General features: G+C 51.4%; 2 protein-coding genes across 2 annotated transcripts in view; one reads left to right on the top strand and one right to left on the bottom strand.

Moving 5' to 3' along the window:
- Positions 1-23,546, top strand: part of LOC139273549 (zinc finger protein 850-like) — a 700,279-nt gene that overhangs the window by 610,101 nt on the left and 66,632 nt on the right. Inside the window, exon 8 of the mRNA XM_070890500.1 lies at positions 9,103-9,107. Within this exon, the coding sequence (XP_070746601.1) occupies positions 9,103-9,107 (5 nt within the window). The remainder of the gene's footprint in view (positions 1-9,102; positions 9,108-23,546) is intronic.
- Positions 1,732-15,791, bottom strand: LOC139273540 (zinc finger protein 239-like). The gene is made up of 2 exons (XM_070890490.1): positions 15,604-15,791; positions 1,732-2,713 (listed from the first exon to the last, which is right to left on the bottom strand). Exon 2 carries the CDS (start codon positions 2,348-2,350, stop codon positions 2,012-2,014), a length of 339 nt encoding a protein of 112 aa, XP_070746591.1. The 5' UTR covers positions 2,351-2,713; positions 15,604-15,791; the 3' UTR covers positions 1,732-2,011.

Raw genomic sequence — 23,546 nt, forward strand, 5'->3', positions numbered from 1 at the left:
CCTGTACATCACGGAATCGTCCAAAGGTGCTCGCAAGACGATGTGTGTACAGTCAATGCAACCCTGTATCTTGGGGAAACCAGCAATCCTGGAGAAGCCCACAGCCCTGTCATGCATTGCCTGGACGGTCATGGGGAACTTGATGTAGTCGTTCCTGCAGGCATATAGTGCAACAGTCACCTGCCAAATGCAGATATGTTGGATGTTGAGAGATGGAGCATACATTCCCAGTTGATGCCAGAGGCAGAGGCATAGAAGGCAAGTGCTGCAGAAACCTTCACTTCTACAGAGAATGCAGTCCTCCTCGGGCTTCTACACTGCAGGTCTGCCTTGATTAATTTGCAGATTTCTGTTATGACCTCCTTCCAAAAACGCAGCCTTCTGATGCCTCACTCAGGTGCAAGTATGAACGCCTCTCTCTCTATACCCGATTTGGGTAAGGCCTTCTGGCCATCATCCTCCGCGCTCTCTGGTTCCTGATGTGATGCTGTTGTATCAATCGTCTCCTCTGCATCACCATGATGCAGAAGGCTATTACTAAGTAAGCCACTATTAATACTGCTCCCATTATTTGTTCTAAGTTTGAAACGCAATGAAAATAGTAGCAGAAAGCAGTCACACCTTCTTTTCTCTCTCTCCAAGGTTGACAGCCTAGTCATAGACCATACCCTGGTCTCTGCATACGCAACACTAGGCTCGGTTTCTACGGTGATGCAACGCTCACAAGGCAGACATTTGGGGCACAAAATACACATTATAATGATGACTGGGGGCAATATTTAATATTTTTCATTGTTGCTGTGCAAAGAAATGCTTCTGTATTGTCTCCGATGCTCACCGGGCTCGAGGCACACAGGGTTGGAGCGGCGGCCGGCAGCGTTCCTTCGGCCGGACACAGGAGTTCGACTTCCAGCCTCCCGGGCTTCTTTTGAAGCCGAGTGCCGAGCTCCGGTGTCCAGCCGAGGGAACAATCCTGCCGGCCGGCACTCCGACCCTCAAGCCCGGTGAGGAGAGGTTCGGTGGTGGAGTGGACCTTGGTCAAAAATCACAATTTCCATTTAGACTTTCAAATAAATGTAGTTCCTCCCTTTTTACTTTCCAAAAATGAACATGTATCATGCATTCATTTTGTGTAATTAATACCTCCTTCAATCCCTCCAAAACCTCGGCTAAAATCAATGGCGACTTATCTGCGCCGATTTTGTTACATGCGCTGATTTGTTCGATGTCCAGAAGGTTTTTCAGCATGGTCCACTAAACCATCTTAAAAGAAAAATAGTACTTGGCCAAACTCACTTAAATGGCAAGAAATGGCACAGCAGGCCGGTTACGCCCCCAGTGACGTCAAAAAATCATACCATAAAAAAAAATCGTACCCAAGTGGTTTACGATGTTACGATGTCGCAGAAACTTTCGGGAAACTTAAAGATTTTAGTTTGCTCAAAATAAAACAGCGGACGGCAAAAATACGGCGCAGAATAGTGGGGAAAATTGAGCCCCAATTTCTGACCCCGAGCTGCCCCAGGGAGGGGGGCCGTGTGTGATGTCCCTGTGGGGTGCAGTATGTTCAGTGACTGACCCTAAGTTGCCCTCATTCCTCCTGCTCTAGGGGGCAGTCACTCTCCGCACAGTCGGAGTTAGTTGGAGGGACAGCATCATCTACTGGACACCGGCGGTATTTCAAGGCACATCTTGTCGGGCTCCATCCCAGAGAAATTCAAAACCAACCTGCAGATTCAATTCATTTTATTATCAATGGTTCAAGAACATTTAGCTCCATTTGTTGCAGCTTTCAGTATTTGAAGAAAGCTGTTTAAACTGTGAAGTATGGATGCAAACACAATCAACATTATTTTTATCTGACCCTTTTCCCGTTGATTAATTGGTCCAATATCCAGAATATTAAACTCCAGCCCAGTTATAGGGGGAATCAATATCAGCAGAAAGAAACCCCAGCTGTCAGAATGGACATGATTCAGTCTGGAGTAACAGTAGTATCCAATCTTTCCAGTCACTTGTGAATTCGCTGGTGTACCAGCAGGTTGGATGAGGTAGTGAATCCCTTCCCACACCCACAGCAGGTGAATGGCCTCTCCCCAGTGTGAACTCGCTGGTGAATCAGCTGGTTGGATGAACAAGTGAATCCCTCCCCACACTTGGAGCAGGTGAACGGCCTCTCCCCGGTGTGAATTCGCTGGTGTGTCAACAGGTTGCATTTCAAAGTGAATCCCTTCCCACACACTGAGCAGGTGAATGGCCTCTCCCCGGCGTGACTGCGTCGATGAACTTCCAGATCAGACGAGTAATTGAATCTCTTCCCACAGTCCCCACATTTCCACAGTTTCTCCATGGTGCAGGTGTCCTTGTGTCTCTCCAGGTTGGACGATCAGTTGAAGCCTCGTCCACACACAGAACACATGTACGGTTTCTCCCCACTGTGAATGGTGCGATGTTTTTTCTGGCTGTATAACTGGTTAAAGCTCTTTCCACAGGCAGTGCACTGGAACACTCTCACTTGGGTGTGTGTGTCTCGGTGCTTTACCAGTCACACTGATGTTTGAAATCTGTTCCCACAGACAGAATAGGCAAACATTTCTCCTTCCACATTCAAAGGCCGATGATATTCAGATCCTGATGAATCAAATGACTCTGTCAGGTCTTGACGTGATGTTTGGTTTGAGTTTCCCGTCTGCAAATCTCACCTTCTAATACGCTGAAAAAGGAGTTTACAAAAACCATTACTGCAAGTACAAGACAGAAATTCAGAACAGACAATTCTAGATTCTATGGAACATTCTTTCCTCTCTTGTTCCTCCAGAGCTGTAAATTCCCGTCCCATACACTCTCCGTACTCCCTGTCCTGAAATTCGAACACATCGCAGGTCTGAAGACAGCGTGTCCTCCGCTCCCAGTTTTCACCACCAACTGTGGCTGGGTTCAGTTCTACACTCACTGGTTCCCCTCCCTCTCCTCTCCTCTCCTCTCCTGAAGGTGCTGACTCTGCCTGAGTTCAGTTCTACACTCACTGGTTCCCCTCCCTCTCCTCCCCTGAAGGTGCTGACTCTGCCTGAGTTCAGTTCGACACTCACTGGGTCCCCTCCCTCTCCTCCCCTGAAGGTGCTGACTCTGCCTGAGTTCAGTTCGACACTCACTGGGTCCCCTCCCTCTCCTCCCCTGAAGTCAGCATCTGAACGACCGGTCCACAAATATCATTGAATTACTGCCGATAAAAGGGAATTATTGATCTACATCTCTATTAATCTATATCTATATATCGGACCACAGCGAAGGGGGAATAGAAGGCATCCGCTGCTGATGGGGTGATTTGGAAATTAGATTTAAAGGGAGTGAGTGAGAGTGAGATTGAGCCGAGTGAGGTGGTGGCTGGTGTACAGCACGGCCGGAGAAAGGGAGATAAAGCCCCGAAGCTGCAAACGCCGGTAGTTCAAGTTATTATTCCAGGTTTGTGGCATACACCAATTGTTTAGGAAGCCTCCCCTTTCATCTGTCGGACCATTACTGCCCTCCGCTCCACCGGCCCACAACCACCTCTCCCGCTACAGAGAATCCACCCACAGCAACTCAAATAAGCATTTCAAAACTAAAATCCTAAAATCCGTTGTTCCTGCTTATTCCATGCTGTCTTGTAGCTAATTACATCTGGAGAGAGCAGAGTGGGAAGGCTGAGGGGATTTACAGTGATCAGGATCAAACTGTACTCAGAGCAAGTGTGTGTTGGTGTAAACAATAGTTCGTTGCCTACGGCAAGAGCTCCCCACTGGAGTGGAACTAAACTACAGAACCAGTGGGAACCTGTTCCACCTTCGTCATCTCCAGGCCAGGTCCAAGACCACCCCAACCTCTGTCGTGGACCATTTTCCATACATCTTATCAACAAGAGCAAACATCGACGATGAGATTCAACACCGTCTCCAGTGCACCAGTGCAGCCTTCGACTGCCTGTGGAAAAAAGCGTTTGAAGACCAGGCCCTCAAATCTGCCACCAAGCTCATGGTCTACAGGGCTATAGTAATACCCACCCTCTTGTATGGCTTAGAGACATGGACCATGTACAGTAGACACCTCAAGTTGCTGGAGAAATACCACCAACGATGTCTCCACAAGATCCTACAAATCCCCTGGGAGGACAGACGCACCAATACGTCTTTGACCAGGCCAACATCCCCAACATTGAAGCACTGACCACACTCGATCAGCTTTGTTGGGCAGACCACATTGTCCGCATGCCAGACACGAGACTCCCAAAGCAAGCGCTCTACTTGGAACTCCTTCACGGCAAACAAGCAAAAAGGTGGGCAGAGGAAACGTAACAAGGACACCCTCAAAGCCTCCTTGATAAAGTGCAACAACCCCACTGACACCTGGGAGTCCCTGGCCAAAGACTGCAAAGAAGTGGACGAATTGCATTCGGGAGGGCGCTGAGCACCTCAAGTCTCATTGCAGAGAGCATGCCAAAATCAAGCGCAGGCAGCGGAAAGAGCATGCGGCAAACCTGTCCCATCCACTCTTTCCCACAACGACTATCTGTCCCATCTGTGACAGGGACTATGGTTCGCGTATGGACTGTTCAGCCACCTAAAGACTCAATTTAAGCATGGAAGCAAGTCTTCCTTGATTCCGAGGGATTGCCTATGATGAAACAATAAAGTGAGCAGAAAAGGACCTGTTTAATGGGACAACACTTGAAACTGAAACTATATAGAAATTATATCGGAGTTGAAACTGTCACAGGACAGGAGTGTGGAGAGCTCCAGTTCATACAATCATAGGACAGAGAGAGGAGAGCACCAGTTCATACAATCACAGGACAGAGAGTGGAGAGCTCCAGTTCATACAATCACAGGACAGAGAGTGGAGAGCACCAGTTCATACAATCACAGGACAGAGAGTGGAGAGCATCAGTTCATACAATCACAGGACAGAGAGTGGAGAGCACCAGTTCATACAATCACAGGACAGAGAGTGGAGAGCACCAGTTCATACAATCACAGGACAGAGAGTGGAGAGCATCAGTTCATACAATCACAGGACAGAGAGTGGAGAGCTCCAGTTCATACAATCACAGGACAGAGAGTGGAGAGCTCTAATTCATAAGAACATAAGAATTAGGAACAGGAGTAGGCCATCTAGCCCCTCAAACCTGCTCCGCCATTCAATAAGTTCATGGCTGATCTGGTCGTGGACTCAGCTCCACTTACCCGCCCTCTCCCCATAACCCTTAATTCCCTTATTGGTTAAAAATCTATCTATCTTTGACTTGAAAACATTCAATGAGCTAGCCTCAACTGCTTCCTTGGGCAGAGAATTCCACAGATTCACAACCCTCTGGGAGAAGTAATTCTTTCTCAACTCGGTTTTAAATTGGCTCCTCCGTATTTTGAGGCTGTGCCCCCGAGTTCTAGTCTCCCCGACCAGTGGAAACAACCTCTCTGCCTCTATCTTGTCTATCCCTTTCATGATTTTAAATGTTTCTATAAGATCACCCCTCATCCTTCTGAACTCCAACAAGTAAAGACCCAGTCTACTCAATCTATTATCATAAGGTAACCCCCTCATTTCTGGAATCAGCCTAGTGAATCGTCTCTGTACCCTTTCCAAAGCTAGTATATCCTTCCTTAAGTAAGGTGACTAAAACTGCACGCAGTACTCCAGGTGCGGCCTTACCAATACCTTATACAGTTGCAGCAAGACCTCTCTGCTTTTGTACTCCATCCCTCTCGCAATGAAGACCAACATTCCATTCGCCTTCCTGATTACCTGCTGCAGCTGCAAACTAACCTTTTGGGATTCATGCACCAATGGTGCATCATCACGCCTGGCAACCAAATTTTAATTTGATTTTACGTTTTAAAGTTTAATTTGTTTTAATTGCCGGTGCTTTTAGTGTCCCCCTCTCCTTTTATAGGGGGCACTGGAAAAAGGAAAAAATTTGATTTTAGTGCCCAAAAGAAAAAAAAAGAAAAAACAAAAAAAACAAAAAAGAAAAAAAGGGCCTTGTAAATGTCTGGTGTGTCATCCAGGTCGGGTGGCACGGATAAATGTTTTATGTTTTGCAGGTAGACTCTAAAAGAGTTTCATGCACCAATGGTGGATCAGTGGAGGCGTGGCCTAATCAGTAGGAGCTGAGCTGCAGTGAGAGAAGGAGCTACCAACTTTAGCTCCTGTTTGGAAGGCCTTGAGAGCCCTGAGACCAGCCCAGGAAGAGGAGGAAAGGGCTGGCTTGCTACCCATTCAACATCCGGAGGGAGAGGAGGAGCACAGAAAAAATTTAACATTTATTACAACTACAGAGAGTTGGAGAGAGGGGGAAAGAACAACCTGAAGAAACACCATCCAGTGTGGAAGGAGGGAGAGTCATTTCTACATCTTCGACAGGTGGGTGTGTTTTGGTGCATTCCCCAATAGACTTTGTTGTATTGGTGGGGGGAGGAAAGAAGACCACTGAGGGCCGGAACATCGCGGGGGGTGTGTGTGTGTGGAAGTGTGTGTGGGGGCCTTGCTTACAACTAGGCCCCACACACAATTGAACCCCCCCCCCCATTGCCTAGCCTGGGATAGCTGGAGCTACCAGGCTGAAGATTTCTTTAAATCACCTATTAAACATCGTTAGGAGTGTGTGCCTGGTGGCTCTAGCTGCCCCAGGTGAAGACATCTTCTCCCCCCACCCGAAGACCAACCCAAAGACTGTGCTTGTGTGTTTTTGCCATCTGGGGAGTGCACCCCAAGAAAAACACCCACCCATCGCTGTGAGGGGAGACCTGCCCTCGCAGCCTCCCTCTTTCCCGCACCCCCTTGCTCAATCTCTCTGCTCTCTCTCTGAGAGCCCTTCCTCCTAATTTCAAAAAAAACAAACAAAAAGAAAAACAACTGAGCAGAGGGAGCAAGGCCCCTCCCCAATTGCCAACTAGGGGAGAGGTGTGCCTCGTTAAGAGCTCCTCTGCTCAGTCTTATCATACGAGGCCAATTAAGACCATTAAGGCCTGTAACTTTGGGGTGGGTGTAGCCCTTAAAGGGACCCCGTGATGGCGACCCCATCCACGCCGGTGGCAGGGCCAGCTAGGACTTATGCGCAGGCGGCATCCACATCCACGGTGCCTCCTGCGCCACCCGCTGCCCTGCCACCATTCAAACTAATAACTAAAAAACACGGGGTCAAGAACTACACTCACCCCACAATGAGCATTGAGGAGTGCGTGCGGGTGATGGCTGGGGTAGTCGGCCCCTCGGCCATTGTCGCAGCCTCCAAGATGTCTGGGAAGGCTGTGTTCTTCCTGGGGTCGGAGCGGGCGGTATCCCTGGCCCTTGAAAAGGGGCTCACGGTGGGCGGGACGTTCCTGCCGGTGGAGCCTCTCGAGGCCACCGCGCAGAGGGTCATCATATCAAACGTCCCGCCCTTTGTTCCCGCTGAGCTCCTCCTCCATCAGCTACACCAACTGGGGGAGGTAAGGTCGGGGATCAACCCCATACCGCTCGGCCTCAGGGAGAACAGCCTGCGCCACGTGTTCTCCTTCCGCCGCCAGCTCTTTGTCCGGCTGGCGCGGGAGGAGACGACGGAGGGTTATTTTAATGTGGTGCACGAGGGGACTGCCTACCGCGTCTTTTGGACGTCGGATGGCGTGCGGTGCCATGCCTGCAGGGAGGTGGGGCACGTTCGCAAGATCTGCCCCGCCTCCAAGGCCGCCAAACCACCGAAGGCGGCCAAGGCTGGCGCCGCCGCCACCCCTACCCCTAGTTGCGTCTGCGTGCCGGGAGCCGTAGGTGCGCGGGCATCGCCGGGGGCCGATGCTTTCACGGCCTCTGGCGGGGGGGAGGGAGAGCGTCCGACCGGAAAGAAGGCGCGGAAGAAGGCAAAACATCCAGAGGCGGGTCCCCTCAGTGCGCCAGAAAATTTGACCACCGCGCTCAGCCCAACCCCGTCACCGGCGAGCGCGGGGTGCCCTGAGCCCGTGCCCGAGCCCTTGACCAATACCGCAGAGGGCCCGGGCGCGGGCAAGAAAAGGAAAAGGGGGCGGGGCGGAGCGGGAGGCCTCGGCAGACATGGAGGTCTCCCTGCCTTCGCGCACCCCAAGGAACAAAAAGAGGCACCGCCCCAATGAGGCGGAGGGGGAACAACATCCCTCCGCGGAGGAGGCGGTGCCCGCCGCGTGTCCCGCGTCCCCCACCAGCGCCCCCAAATTGCGCTGCAGTCGCGAGGAATCTGTCGCCGGGGAGGGTGAGGCAGTCGAGGCTGCCCAGCCGCTGCCTCCTGGGGATGGCGTGGAAGATCTGCCTGTCGTGGGGGGCGTGGGGCCAGCAGAAGAATGCGTAGCCGCCGGGTCGAGCGTCCCGGGGACTGAGGCGGGCGGGGCCGAAAAGGCCGAACCTGAGCCCGCCCAGCCAATACCCAACTTCCACCGGGATTTGCTCGACTCGGTAGAAACTGAAAATATGATTAATACCACAGAACATCCACACGCTGGGCTGGGGGGTGGCGGCGGGGAGGGGGAAGAACAACAACCCTCGCCCCCTACTGTGGAGCTGGGGGAATTGGAGGACCTGGAACATTACTTTGACCAGGTCTCTCCCTGTTCCCCGGTTCCTGGGGCGGAGGGGGAACCCCTTCCGCTGTCGCTTCCCGACCCAGCACCAATTTTAAAAGAGCCCAGTGGGGACTCCTCTGCCGACGATCCTGGGGGTGGGATCGGGGCAGAGCCAGGGCCAGATGGAGCGGCCGGGCCGTTTGCCGTACCTCGTGCGGTCGACGGGCCGGCTGCTAGCGGCGACCTCCCGGAGGGGGACGGGGACTCGGTGGAGGACGCGGGTGAAGATCTCGAGTCCATCGCCAGTGAGGCGGTGGATCTGCTCGCGGCCGCCACAGAGACCCTCCTCATTCCCCTAGAGGAACTCTGGGACTTTTTGGTCCAGTGCCGGGGTCGCCACAACCGAACCCATCTAGCCCTGGAAAGATGGTCCGAGCCGCGGCTGCTCGTCGCGTCCGTCCGCGCCGCCGTTAAAACCATGGCCTCGGGCGGGCCCTTATCAAAGGCTCAAGGCCTTGAGCTGCGCCGGCTGAAAAAGTTCCTCGCTGGGCTGCTGAAGGAGTGGAGGTCAACAAACGACTCCACTCCTCCCCCACAATAGGTTAGGTAGAGGTTGCACTATGCTCTAGTCATGAAGATAACCAGAGCCAGCCTCAACATCAACGGCAGCAGAGAGGCAGGCCGTAGATTTAACAATTTTTCGCTCCTCCGGGAGGGGAAATATGCGGTGTGCTTCCTGCAAGAAACCCACACCGTTCCGGGAGACGAAGCCACGTGGCTCCCGGAATGGCAAGGAGAGGTCCGCATGAGCCACCTCACCGCCACTTCTAGTGGGATGGCCATCTTGCTGGGCCCGCATTTTCAGCCGGAGATCTTGGGGTTCGAGGAGCCCGTGCCGCTCCATCTCGTGAGCGTGTACGCCCCTCAGCCCGGCCCGCAGCAAACGCGCTTCTTCGAAGAAGTGTCCGCTCTTCTTGGCTCCGTCAACGTCGGCGACTGCATTGTCCTCGGGGGGGATTTTAACTGCACCCTCGAGGCGAGGGACCGCTCCGGTGCCCCGCAGTGCATGACGGCGATGGAGAAGTTGAGGGACCTGGTCGGGTCCTTCGACTTGGTGGACGTCTGGCGAAATCTCCACCCCGACTCCAGCGCCTTTACTTGGGTGAGGCCTCGAGTAGGATGGTCTAGAGTCGACCGCCTTTACGTGTCTCGGGCGTACGTTTCATGCGTCCCGGCGGCCTCCATGCGGCCCGGCGGCCTCCATGCGGCCGGTGCCGTGTTCGGACCACCACCTGGTGTGGGTCGAGCTCGCTTCGCTCCGCGCGAGGACGAGGTCCGCGTACTGGCACTTTAACAACCGGCTGCTGGAGGACGTGCGGTTCCAGGACTCGTTCCGTCGATTCTGGTCCAACTGGAGAAGGAAGCAGGGGGGCTTCCCCTCCTTGAGGCTATGGTGGGACGTGGGCAAGGCTCACGTCCGCGTCTTCTGTCAAGAGTATGCGAGGGGGTCGACAAGAGGCGGGCGGCCAGGGTCGGGCGCCTAGAAAAAGAGGTGCTCGACCTGGAATCCCGTCTCGGTCAAGTCGTCGAGCACTCGGCCCTGCGGACGGTGTACGAAGCGAAGAAGGCCGCGCTGAAGGACCTGCAGCTCGTCGGGTCCCGAGGCGCATTCGTGAGGTCGTGGATCCGGTTCCTGCGGGATCTGGACCGCGGCTCCCCCTTCTTCTACTCGCTGGAAAAAAGGCAGAGTGTCCGTAAGCAGCTCTTGACGCTGCTGGCCGACGACGGCTCTCTCGTCTCGGATCCGGAGGGCGTCAACAACAGGGCCCATGAATATTACGGGGCTCTGTTCTCTCCGGATCCGTCCAGCGAGGAAGTGCGTAGAGTTTTGTGGGAGGACCTGCCGAAGGTCAGCCCGGAGGGCGCCGAAAATCTGGAAGCTCCGCTAAGCATGGCGGAGCTGACCGGTGCCCTCGACCGGCTCTCGAGGGGAAAATCCCCGGGGCTGGACGGGCTGACCGTGGAGTTCCACAGGGCGTTCTAGGGGGGCGACTACGCGCGGGTCCTGGGGGAAAGTCTGGCGACCGGGGAGATGCCCCTCTCTTGGCGCAGGGCAGTCATCGTCCTGCTGCCTAAGAAGGGCGATCTCCGCCTCCTTAAGAACTGACGCCCGGTCTCCCTCCTCAGCACGGACTACAAAATCTTCGCCAGGGCGATGTCTGCTCGTTTTGGTGCCGTGCTGGACCACATGATCCACCCCGACCAGTCCTACACGGTCACGGGCCGGACAATCCACGATAACATCCATCTGGTCCGGGACCTCATCCATTATTCCCAGGAGGCTGGTCTGTCGGTCGCCTTCCTATCCCTCGACCAAGAGAAGGCGTTCGACAGGGTGGATCACGACGATCTGCTCGGAACTCTGCGCGTTTTCGGGTTCGGGACGCACTTCGTCGCCCGGATCCGACTTTTGTACGCCGCCGCGGAGTGTCTGATTAAGGTTAACGGGTCCTTGACGGCGCCCCTTCGCTTCGGGAGAGGGGTGCGCCAGGGATGCCCCATGTCCGGCCAGTTATACGCCGTCTGCGTGGAGCCTTTCCTGCGCCTCCTGCGGACGAGGTTGACGGGACTGGCTCTGCAAGGGCCGGGCGTGGAGGTCGTCCTCTCGGCTTACGCCGATGACGTGCTCCTCGCGGTAGAGGACCCCGCTGACCTGCGGAGGATGCGTGAGTGCCAGGAGATTTACTCGGCCGCATCCTCCGCCAGAATCAACTGGGAAAAATGTTCCGGACTCCTGGTGGGTCAGTGGCGGGTGGACTCCCTGCCGGAGGAGCTCAGGCCTTTTGCCTGGAGCACGACCCATCTCCTCTATCTGGGAGTCTACCTTCGCCCCGACGAGGAAGCCTGGCCGGCGAACTGGCAGGAGCTGGAGGCCAAGGTCGCCGCTCGCCTAGGGCTGTCCTACAGGGGCCGAGCGCTCATCATAAACCAGCTGGTGGCCGCCATGTTGTGGTACCGGCTGGTCACTTTGACCCCTCCCCCTGCGTTTGTCGCCAAGATACAGAAGAATCTGATGGACTTCTTCTGGAACAACAGGAAGCACTGGGTCTCTGCAGCGGTCTTGAGGCTCCCGCTTGGGGAGGGCGGTCAATCGTTGGTCTGCGTCAGCACCCAGCTCGCGACTTTCCATCTTCAGACCCTGCAGAGATACCTTTACGTTGAGCCCCCTCCTAGGTGGCGTGCTTTGGCGACGTATTTCTTCCGCCAGCAGCACGGCCTCAACTACGACACGCAGCTCCTGTTTGTGAATGTGGGGGGCGTCAGGACCGCCCTCCGGGAGCTGCCTATCTTTTACAAGGAACTCATCAGGGTCTGGAACAAAGTCTCCACCAAGCGCAGCTCTCCGCCGGCTGGAGTGGCGGCTGTCCTGCAGGAGCCGCTGCTCGGGAATCCGTACCTCTACGACCGAGGTTTTATGTGGCGGTCGGACGAGAGGGCTGTGGCTGGTGAGGTGATAAGGGTCAGGGACCTGCTCGATGGCGGAGGAGCGGGCTGGATGGCGCCAGACACGCTGGCGCGGCGCCTAAATTCTGCCAACGTCCACCACGCGGCCGATGCCATCGAGTCGCTAAAAAGAGCTCTGGGCCCCGACTCCGTTAGGTGCATCGAGGAGGCTCAAGCACGTGGGGAAATCCCGTACGAACTGACCCCCGTCCGGACGGAATTCCTCATCGGCGCCAAACCCCGGAACCTCCCTCGGGGGCCGGCGCCTCACAACTTGAGCCGCCTCGGGGAAATCCCCTCCGGGCCTTTCAGTTCCGCGCGGAGGGGTTTCCTGTACGGGCTGCTCCTGCACACCCTCAACTTTGCCATCCTCGCCTGCCGTCCGGACACGCCATGGCGTACCATCTTGTCGTCCGGAGGAGGCGGGTGTCCCCGATGGAGGGCACTCTACGCAGGGGTCCTCCCACTATTCATCGGGGACTTGGCCTGGAGGGTGGTGCACGGAGCAGTGCCGTGCAATAAATTTTTAAGCTGGTTCACGGACTCCCAGGCCGCCTGCAATTTCTGCGGTCTGGAGGAGTCCGTGTTCCATGTTTTTATTGAGTGCACGAGGTTGCAGCCCCTGTTCCACTATTTGAAGGGGCTGCTCCTGAAATTCTGGCTGCACTTCAGTCCCACTCTCCTGATCTTTGGGCACCATGTGCGGAGGGGAGCGGGTAGGTCCGAGGGCCTCCTCGTAGGACTGCTCCTGGGCACGGCCAAGGGTGCCATCAGCCGGTCCAGGCAGCGGGCGGTCGAGGGGGTCATTCAACCTGACTGCCTGCCTCTCTTCCGCTCTTACATCCGATCCAGGGTGTCCTTGGAGATGGAGCACGCGGTGTCCACCGGTATGCTCGCGGCCTTCCGCGAGAGGTGGGACGGGAGTGCATCATCACGCCCGGCAACCAAATTTTAATTTGATTTTACGTTTTAAAGTTTAATTTGTTTTAATTGCCGGTGCTTTTAGTGTCCCCTTCCCTTTTATAGGGGGCACTGGGGAAAAAAGGTGATTTTAGTGCCCAAAAAAAAAACCCAAAAAAAAGAAAAACACAAAAAAAACCCCAAAAAAACAAAAAAAGAGGGCCTTGTAAATGTCTGGTGTGTCATCCAGGTCGGGTGGCACCGATTAATGTTTTTGTTTTGCAGATAAACTCCAAAAAGAGTTTCATGCACAAGGACCCCCAGGTCCCTCTGCACCACAGCATGTTGTAATTTCTCCCCATTTAAATAATATTCCCTTTTACTGTTTTTTTTCCCCCAAGGTGGGTGACCTCACACTTTCCGACATTGTATTCCATCTGCCAAACCTTCGTCCATTCGCTTAACCTATCCAAATCTCCTTGCAGTCTCTCTGAGTCCTCTACACAACCCGCTTTCCCACTAATCTTTGTGTCATCTGCAAATTTTGTTGCACTACACTCTGTCCCCTCTTCCAGATCATTTATGTATATTGTAAACAGTTGTGGTCCCAGCACTGATCCCTGTGGCACACCACTAACCACTGATTTCCAACCGGAAAAGGACCCATTTATCCCGACTCTCTGCTTTCTGTTAGCCAGCCAATTCTCTATCCATGCTAATACATTTCCTCTGACTCCACGTACCTTTATCTTCTGCAGTAACCTTTTGTGTGGCACCTTATCGAATGCCTTTTGGAAATCTAAATACACCACATCCATCAGTACACCTCTATCCACCATGCTCGTTATATCCTCAAAGAATTCCAGTAAGTTAGTTAAACATGATTTCCCTTTCATGAATCCATGCTGCGTCTGCTTGATTGCACTTTTCCTATCTCGATGTCCCGCTATTTCTTCCTTAATGATAGTTTCAAGCATTTTCCCCACTACAGATGTTAAACTAACTGGCCTATTGTTACCTGCCTTTTGCCTGCCCCCTTTTTTAAACAGAGGCGTTACATTAGCTGCTTTCCAGTCCGCTGGTACCTCCCCAGAGTCCATAGAATTTTGGTAGATTATAACGAATGCATCTGCTATAACTTCCGCCATCTCTTTTAATACCCTGGGATGCATTTCATCAGGACCAGGGGACTTGTCTACCTTCAGTCCCATTAGCCTGTCCAGCACTACCCCCCTAGTGATAGTGATTGTCTCAAGGTCCTCCCTTCCCACAATCCTATGGCCTGCAAATTTTGGCATGGTTTTTGTGTCTTCCACTGTGAAGACGGAAGCAAAATAATTGTTTAAGGTCTCAGCCATTTCCACATTTCCATTATTAAATCCCCCTTTTCATCTTCTAAGGGACCAACATTTACTTTAGTCGCTCTTTTCCGTTTTATGTATCTGTAAAAGCTTTTACTATCTGTTTTTATGTTTTGCGCAAGTTTACCTTCGTAATCCATCTTCCCTTTCTTTATTGCTTTTTTAGTCATTCTTTGCTGTTGCTTAAAATTTTCCCAATCCTCTAGTTTCCCACTAACCTTGGCCACCTTATATGCATTGGTCTTTGATTTGATACTTTCCTTTATTTCCTTGGTTATCCACAGCTGGTTATCCCTTCTCTTGCCGCCCTTCTTTTTCACTGTTCATACAATCACAGGGCAGAGAGTGGAGCACCAGTTCATACAATCACAGGACAGAAGTTGGATCAATGGTCTTTGCAATGATTACTTCTCATTGTGCCTTTTGGTCTACCCGAAAATTGATTTACTGATTTAATGAGACAGCTAGAGACTGATTTAACTTTTCAATTATTCAAGTTCTGATTTTAAGTTTACTTATAATTAATCTATAAATTAATCAATTTTGTTTCAATATAATTGATCTTGATTATACTGATTGCACTATTGTAGAATCCCTATTCTAGTATTCCCTATTCACTCTGTAAACTGAGTTTCTCCCAAGTCTATTTGCTGCCGCTTCGGACCCGAGCCATTCCCTTCGATTTCCACATCCTTCTCCCGCTTTTTCTTTTCTCTCTATCCCTCCCTGACCATCTGTCCTGTTGCATGCCACATATTTGACCCTGAAATGAGCTTCAGGCCACATATCCGCGAAATATCTAAAACCATCTATATCCACCTCCGTAACATTGCCCGTCTCTGCCCCTGCCTCAGCTCATCTGCTGCTGAAACCCTCATCCGTGCCTTTGTTACCTCTACTCCAATTCACTCCTGGTCGGTCTCCCACATTCCTCACTACGTAAACTTGAAGTCATCCAAATCTCAGCAGCCCATATACTAACTCGCACCAAGTCTCCGATCACTCATCACCCCTGTGCTCGCTGACCTACATTGACTCCCGGTTAAGCAACGCCTTGATTTCAAAATTCTCATCCTTGTTTACAAATCACTCCATGGCCTCGCCCCTCCCGATCTCTGGAATCTGTTGCAGCCCACAAGATGTCTGCACTCCTCAAATTCTGCCCTTTTGACCATCCCTGATTATAATCGCTCCACCATCGGTGTCCGGCCCTTCAGCTGCCTGGGCCCCGAGTTCTGGAACTCCCTCCCTAAACCTCTCCGCCTCTTTCCTACTTTCAGACCCTCCTTAAAACCTACCTCTTTGACCCAGCTTTTGGTCATCTGCCGCAATTTCTGCTTCTGTGGCTCGGTGTTAAATGTATGTGTTGTATTCTGTAACACTGCTGTGAAGCGCCTTCGGACGTTTTACTCCGTTAAAGACGCTCTATAAAGAAAAGTTATTATTAACACTGCAGGAGTGTGGGATTGAGTGAACTGGGAGTCTGGCGCAGGCGCACTGCGAATGGTCCCGCCCCTCAGCCACCTGCGACGTCACAGGCGAAGTGGGCGGGGCTATGGCGTCCCCCGCCCGGCGCGTGGTGAGGCGGTTGAACAGTTTTCAAATCAGGAGCCACGTGACCACCGAGCTGCCCAGTGATCCATCAACACTGTGGGCGGGGCTCTGTGACGCTAACGGCTCCTCTTGGTGGGAGCGGCTGGTAATCTGCTTCATGCAACCAATAGACGGCCGGGAATTCGCTGAAGGTCATTAATTTATGCAGGAACGCACTCGGTGGCCGCAGTGCGCATGCTCGGTGCCGCCCTCCCCACCTCCAGTCCCCGGATGACGCGCAGTTTGCTGCAACCAGCGGTTGGACAATGTGGGGAACCGGGGGCCGCAGGGAACCAGACTGATGGTGGGCGGCTGAGGCAGGGGCAGAGCGCTCGGCGGCGGCGGCGGCGGGCGGGCGGGAAGGGTGCGGTGAGTCTGTGAGGGAAAACACCGAACACAGCCCTGCAGCTCAGGGTTTGGGGACATGCGGGAGATAGACTGAAACTTCCAGTGAGCTCAGACAGTGTGTAACCCGGGGGCCCAGTGAGATCAGACAGTGTGTAACCCGGGGGCCCAGTGAGATCAGTCAGTGTGTAACCCGGGGGCCCAGTGAGATCAGACAGTGTGTAACCCGGGGGCCCAGTGAGATCAGACAGTGTGTAACCCGGGGGCCCGGTGAGATCAGACCGTGTGTAACCCGGGGGCCCAGTGAGATCAGACAGTGTGTAACCCGGGGACCCAGTGAGATCAGACACTGTGTAACCCGGGGGCCCAGTGAGATCAGTCAGTGTGTGACCCGGGGGCCCAGTGAGATCAGACAGCGTGTAACCCGGGGGCCCAGTGAGATCAGACAGTGTGTAACCCGGGAGCCCAGTGAGATCAGACAGTGTGTAACCCGGGGGCCGGTGAGCTCAGACAGCATGTAACCCGGGGACCCAGTGAGATCAGACAGTGTGTAACCCGGGGGCCGGTGAGCTCAGACAGTGTGTAACCCGGGGCCCAGTGAGCTCAGTCAGCGTGTAACCCGGGGACCCAGTGAGATCAGACAGTGTGTAACCCGGGGAGAATTCTGGTGATTTTCTATAAGTCCAGATGGGCAGGACAGGGATCTGAGGAAAAGGATAAAATGAAACAGAAATATTGGACATATACTTTTCTGAAATGCTGGAAAAACACCTTACACTACATTCCACTTGACAACATTAATATTCTTCTAATTTTCTGCCCTGTCATAATTAGATCCCGGTGAATGGCGGAGTGATTGAGAAAGTTCCACAGCTGGAAGGAAACAGGGATTGTGGACTGAGGAACAACAGCAGGTGAACCAGCACAGGATTGTGAGGGCACCAGCCAGGGAGCCCTTTCCAATTGAAAGTGCTTCAATAGATCGACTGGGGAGAAAGGTAAGAGAAAGTGCCATTTACTCAGATACACACCGGTCCTGTAGACAGTACACACAGGTTACAAGGTAAGACAGGAAATGAGACTGGGAGAGACTGACCACCGAGCACAATTATCCAGCATGAGGCCATGCAATGGGATGTGAAGTGAGATCACTTTCTGTCTCTGAACACAGTCACAGTGAATCTTGTGTGTGTTTTAGAGTAAAGGGCTTTGATCTAAGAGGTGACTCCAGTTTGAGGCAGAGCCCAGCAGATGGACCGGTCTCTGTACATTAGGTGGGACTGAACTCACACCGACACCATCAGATCTCAATGTTCAAATATTTCCCATCTGGTGAGAAAGCCATTGGAAAGATTGAACTGGAAGCATCAGAGTCAATTCACTGATCACGATGCACAAACCAATCTGAAATACCAGCACGGCCTATTACTGACAGAATCAATTATACATTCGTGAACATTTAGAATTATAAGAAAATATATTGATAACTACTAATTTTGAAGCATTGATCACTAGAGATATGTAGTATTCTAATATACTGAAACACAGATATGGAGAGTTGCAATTTATTGATTGGCGTCGTACTTGACCCCGAGATGAGCTTCCGAACCCATATTCCTTCAATCACCAAGCATGCTTACTTCCAGCTCCATAACATCGCCGGTCTCTACCCCTTCCTCAGTTCATCTGCTCAAACCGTCATCCATGCCTCTGATCGGCCTCACACCTCGCACTCTCCATAAACTTAAGCTTAACTTAGGGGGCATAGTTTTAAGGTGGTTGGTGGAAGGCTTAGAGGGGATTTGAGGGGGGGTTTCTTTACGCAGGGGGTTGTGGGGATCTGGAACTCACTACCTGGAAGAGTGGTGGATGCAGAAACCCTCACCACTTTTAAGCGATGGTTGGATGGGATTACGGACCTAGAGCTGGTAATTGGGATTATACTGGATGACCTTTTGTTGGACTGCGCAGATATAATGGTAAGTACTGCAGGGAATCTAGTACGGCCAGGGTGATCTGGATTTGTTTCGATCGCCTGGAAGCGTCGGAGAGGAATTTTCCCAGATTTTTTCCCCTAAATTGGCCTGGGTTTTTAATCTGGTTTTTGCCTCTCCCAGGAGATCACATGGCTCCAGTTTGGGGTGGACAGTAGAATGTTTTGTTGCAAGGGGTGTCGCAGTTGTGTGGGGCGGACTGGTTGGGCTGGGTGCTCTTTATCTTTCCGCCAATGTTTATTGTTCATAGGTTTATACGTCACCTTCAGGGCTGCTGACTGAGAACCGTGCCGCTCTTTGTTTGCCGGCGCGGACACGATAGGCCGAAATGGTCTCCTTCTGCACTGTAAATTTCTATGTTTCTAAAACACTCCTAACCGCATCCTTACTCAAGAACACAATGAGTAGCAGCAGGATTAGCCATACGGACCCTCCCGTCTGCTCCTCCATTCAGTAAGATCTCTATTGGATAGAGAGTTTTAAAGATTCACAATTCTCTGAGTGAAGAAATATCTCCTCATCTCAGTCTTAAATGGCCGATCTCTTATCCTAATACTAGAACCCCTAGTTCGAGACTATCCGGCCCTTGTCCATTCTTCTAAGATTTTTATATGTTTCAATGATATCACCTTCCATTCTTCTCAACTCCAGAGAATTTAGGCGTATTCTACTCAATCTGTCCTCAGCCCTCTCATCCCAACTTGTACCAATTTCCGTTCACCCATCACCTCTGAGCTCGCTGAACGACATTGGTTCCTGGTCCATCAATGCCTTGATTTCAAAATGCTCATCCTTGTTTTGAAATCCGTCCAGGACCTTGCTCCTCCCTATTGCTGTAACCTCCTCCAGCCCTACAACCCTCAGAGATCTTTGCATTCCAATTCTGACCACTTGAGCAGCCCCAATTTTCATTTCTCCAATATTGGTGGCCGTATCTTCAGCTGCCGCGACCATAAGCTCTGGAATTCCCTCATTAAACCTCTCCACCTTCAAAATGCTCCTTAATACCTACCCTTTTGAACAAGCTTTTAGTCCTGTGCTAATATTTCCTCACGTGACTGGGTGTCAAATTTTGTTTGATAACGGTCCTGTGAAACGCCTTGGAACATTTTACTACGTTTAAGGTGCGATATAAATGCAATTTGTTGCTGATAACTGAAGATATTTCGAATTGTAATATAACGAAACTACAGGCATGGGGAATTGCAATATATTGATGACTGCAGAGGAAGAGGATTGTTATGTATTGCTAATAGCGTGAATTCTTTTAACTTGTGGTGACTGTTGCACACCAGTTACCACACGGGCTTGGCAAAGCAAGGTCTTGGTCCAATGGCAAGGAGATCCAAGACGACTAGAGACCAGGCTCTGCTGCATGTTTCCTCTAGCACTGACTCTAGCTGTTTACACTGTACATTAATGATTTAGATGAGGGGATTAAATGTAGTATCTCCAAATTTGCGGATGACACTAAGTTGGGTGGCAGTGTGAGCTGCGAGGAGGATGCTGTGAGGCTGCAGAGCGACTTGGATAGGTTAGGTGAGTGGGCAAATGCATGGCAGATGAAGTATAATGTGGATAAATGTGAGGTTATCCACTTTGGTGGTAAAAACAGAGAGACAGACTATTATCTGAATGGTGACAGATTAGGAAAAGGGGAGGTGCAAAGAGACCTGGGTGTCATGGTACATCAGTCATTGAAGGTTGGCATGCAGGTGCAGCAGGCGGTTAAGAAAGCAAATGGCATGTTGGCCTTCATAGCAAGGGGATTTGAGTACAGGGGCAGGGAGATGTTGCTACAGTTGTACAGGGCATTGGTGAGGCCACACCTGGAGTATTGTGTACAGTTTTGGTCTCCTAACCTGAGGAAGGACATTCTTGCTATTGAGGGAGTGCAGCGAAGGTTCACCAGACTGATTCCCGGGATGGCGAGACTGACCTATCAAGAAAGACTGGATCAACTGGGCTTGTATTCACTTGAGTTCAGAAGAATGAGAGGGGACCTCATAGAAACATTTAAAATTCTGACGGGGTTAGACAGGTTAGATGCAGGAAGAATGTTCCCAATGTTGGGGAAGTCCAGAACCAGAGGTCACAGTCTAAGGATAAGGGGTAAGCCATTTAGGACCGAGATGCGGAGGAACTTCTTCACCCAGAGAGTGGTGAACCTGTGGAATTCTCTACCACAAAAAGTTGTTGAGGCCAATTCACTAAATATATTCAAAAAGGAGTTAGATGAGGTCCTTACTACTAGGGGGATCAAGGGGTATGGCGAGAAAGCAGGAATGGGGTACTGAAGTTGAATGTTCTGCCATGAACTCATTGAATGGCGGTGCAGGCTAGAAGGGCCGAATGGCCTACTCCTGCACCTATTTTCTATGTTTCTATGTTTCTATGACTCACTGGGGTACAGTTACCTCTGGCAATGACTCTCACTGGGGTAGCTTCTATGACCCTGACTCACTGTGCTTGATGGGACAGTGTAGAGGGAGCTTCGCTCTGTATCGAACCCATGCTCTGCCTGCCTTGTGAGCTTTGATGGATCGCTGCAGGGGAAGCTTTCCTCTGAATCTAACCTATACTCTACCTGCCCGAGTTGTATCTGATGGGACAGTGTAGAGAGAGGTTTACTCTGTATCTCATCATCATCATTGGCAGTCCCTCAAAACGAAGATGACTTGCTTCCACGCCAAAATAGGATGAGTTCACAGGTGTTTCAATGAAGGACCTAATATTCCAGGTCCTGAACTACATCCTGAAGGGTGGAAGATGCCTGTGCGTGGCTTTTTTTAACGTGTGGTGGCCGTTGCACGCCAGCCACCACATGGGAAACTCTGTATCTAATCTGTGCTGTTCCTGCCCTGGCATTGTTTGATCGGATAGTGTAGAGGGAGTTTTACTCTGTATTTAACCTGTGCTGTACCTGCCCTGGGAGTGTCTGACAGGACAGTGTAGATGGAGGTTTACTCTGTATTTAACCTGTGCTGTACCTGCCTTGGGAGTGTTGAGAGGGAGCTTTAACCAGGAGCTGCGGGTGGAAAGTTTTCAGTGCAGTGGCAGATCGTACTGCTGCTGAATTTTAATTGATAAGCTGCCCAGCGCGGTCGGACGGACACCAAAGTTTGCCCAGCGGCAGTGTAGAGGGAACTTTACTCTGTATCCAACCCATACTCCACCTAGTCTGTGGGAATTTAGTGTGAATTTGAAAGCAATTGCTACGGTAGATAGAGAGAAATTTATTCTGCTGCTTGGGGTGTCTAGGACGAGGGGACATAACCTTAAAATCAGAGCCAGGCCATTCAGGAGAGATGTTAGGAAACACTTCTTCACTCAATGGATGGTTGAAGTGTGGAACTTCCCACAATAAGCAATTGATGTTCGCCCATTGAATAATTTTGGGCCGGTTGTGATTTCTGTCCAATGACCCGTTGCTTGTTCCCTTGGATTGGATCTTTATTTATTCCCTTTGGTTTGTTTTCAGTTTCATTGCTGGACTCACCACTCAAAGCACTTTGTCTGATCTGCCCCTGGGAATGAGCAGACTCCTCCCTCATCTCCCACACTGCACCGTGTCTCCTCCTCTTTCCCCCTTGGTTGTGTTCCACACTCTGGGCCTTGGGCCTTCCCTGGGGATTCTCAGTATGAACAACGGGATGTGTGTTAAGACAGGATGTCCCAGCTCTCCACCTTTAAAGGGACATGGAGAGCACCAGCTGGGCTGAATGGCCCTGCTTTATGACATCACTGCAGTGTCTAGCAACCAACCTCCCTGAGCCCTGCTCATTATGGGCTGGCAGTGTCTAGCAACCAACCTCCCTGAGCCCTGCTCATTATGGGCTGGCAGTGTCTGATGGGACAGTGTAGAGGGAGAAAGACTTGGATTTATTTGGCGCCTTTCACGACCACCGGGCCTCTCAAAGCGCTTTACAGCCAATGAAATACTTTTGGATTGTAGTCACTGTTGTAATAAGGGAGCTTTACTCCGCATCTAACCCGTGCTGTACTTGCCCTGGGAGTGTTTGATGGGATAGTGTAGAGGAAGCTTCGCTCTTTACCGAACCCGTGCTGTACCTGCCCTGGGAGTGTTTTTTGGACAGTGTAGTGGAAGTTTTACTCTGTGTCTCACCCGTGTTGTACCTGCTCTGCGAGTGTTTGATGGGATAATGTAGAGGGAGATTTACTGTGTATCAAACCTGTGCTAACCTAGCAAGTTGGGAAGAGGACGCAAATAATCTACAAAGGGATATAGAGAGGCTAAGTGAGTGGGAAAAACTTTGGCAGATGGCGTATAATGTGGAAAAAGTGAGGTTAACCACTTTGGTAGGAGAAATAAAAAGCAAATTATTATTTAAATGGGGAGAAAATACAAAATGCCGTGTACAGCGGGATCTGGGGTTCCTTGTACATGAAACACCAACATTTAGCATGCAGTTACTGCAATTAATTAGGAAGGCAAATGGAATGTGGGCCTTTATTGCAAGGGAGATGGAGTATAAAAGTAGGGAAGTCCTGCTCCAACTGTATTGGTAAGACCACACCTGGAGTACTGCGTACATTTTTGGTCTCTTTATTTCAGGAAGGATATACTTGCACTGGAGGCAGTTCAGAGAAGGTTCACGAGGTTGATTGCTGAGATGAAGGGGTTGTCATAATGAGAAAGGTTGAGCAGGTTGGGCCTGTACTCATTGGAGTTTAGAAAACGTAGAGGTGATCTTATTGAAACGTATAAGATTGTGAGGGGGCTTGACACGGTAGATACAGAGAGGATGTTTCCCCACGTGGGGAATCTAACACTGGGGGGCATAGTTTCAGAATAAGGGGTCGCTCATTTAAAAGGGAAATGAGGAGCAATTTCTTGTCTGAGGGACGTGAATCTTTGGAATTCGTTACCTCAGAGAGCTGTGGCGGCTGGGCCATTGAATGGAGGAGATAGACAGATATTTGAAAGATAAGTGAGTCAAGGATTATGGGGAGTGGGCAGGGAAGTGGAGTTGAGGCCTGGATCTGATCAGCCATGATCTTATTGAATGGCGGAGCAGGCTCGAGGGGCCAAATGGCCTATTCCTGTTCCTATTTCTTATGTTCCATACCTGCCCTTGGAGTGTTTGATGGGACGGTGTAGAGGGAAGATGACTCTGTATCTAACCCATGCTGTACATGTCCCAGGTGTTTTTGACAGGACCGTGTACAGGGAGTTTTATGCTGTATCTAACTCTTGCTGTACCTGCCCTGGGATTATTTGATGGGACAATGTAGAGACAGCTTTACTCTCTGCATAACCCGCACTGTACCTGCCTTGTGAGTGATTC

The sequence above is a fragment of the Pristiophorus japonicus genome, chromosome 9, assembly GCF_044704955.1.
Source record: "Pristiophorus japonicus isolate sPriJap1 chromosome 9, sPriJap1.hap1, whole genome shotgun sequence".
Lineage (NCBI taxonomy): Eukaryota > Metazoa > Chordata > Chondrichthyes > Pristiophoridae > Pristiophorus > Pristiophorus japonicus.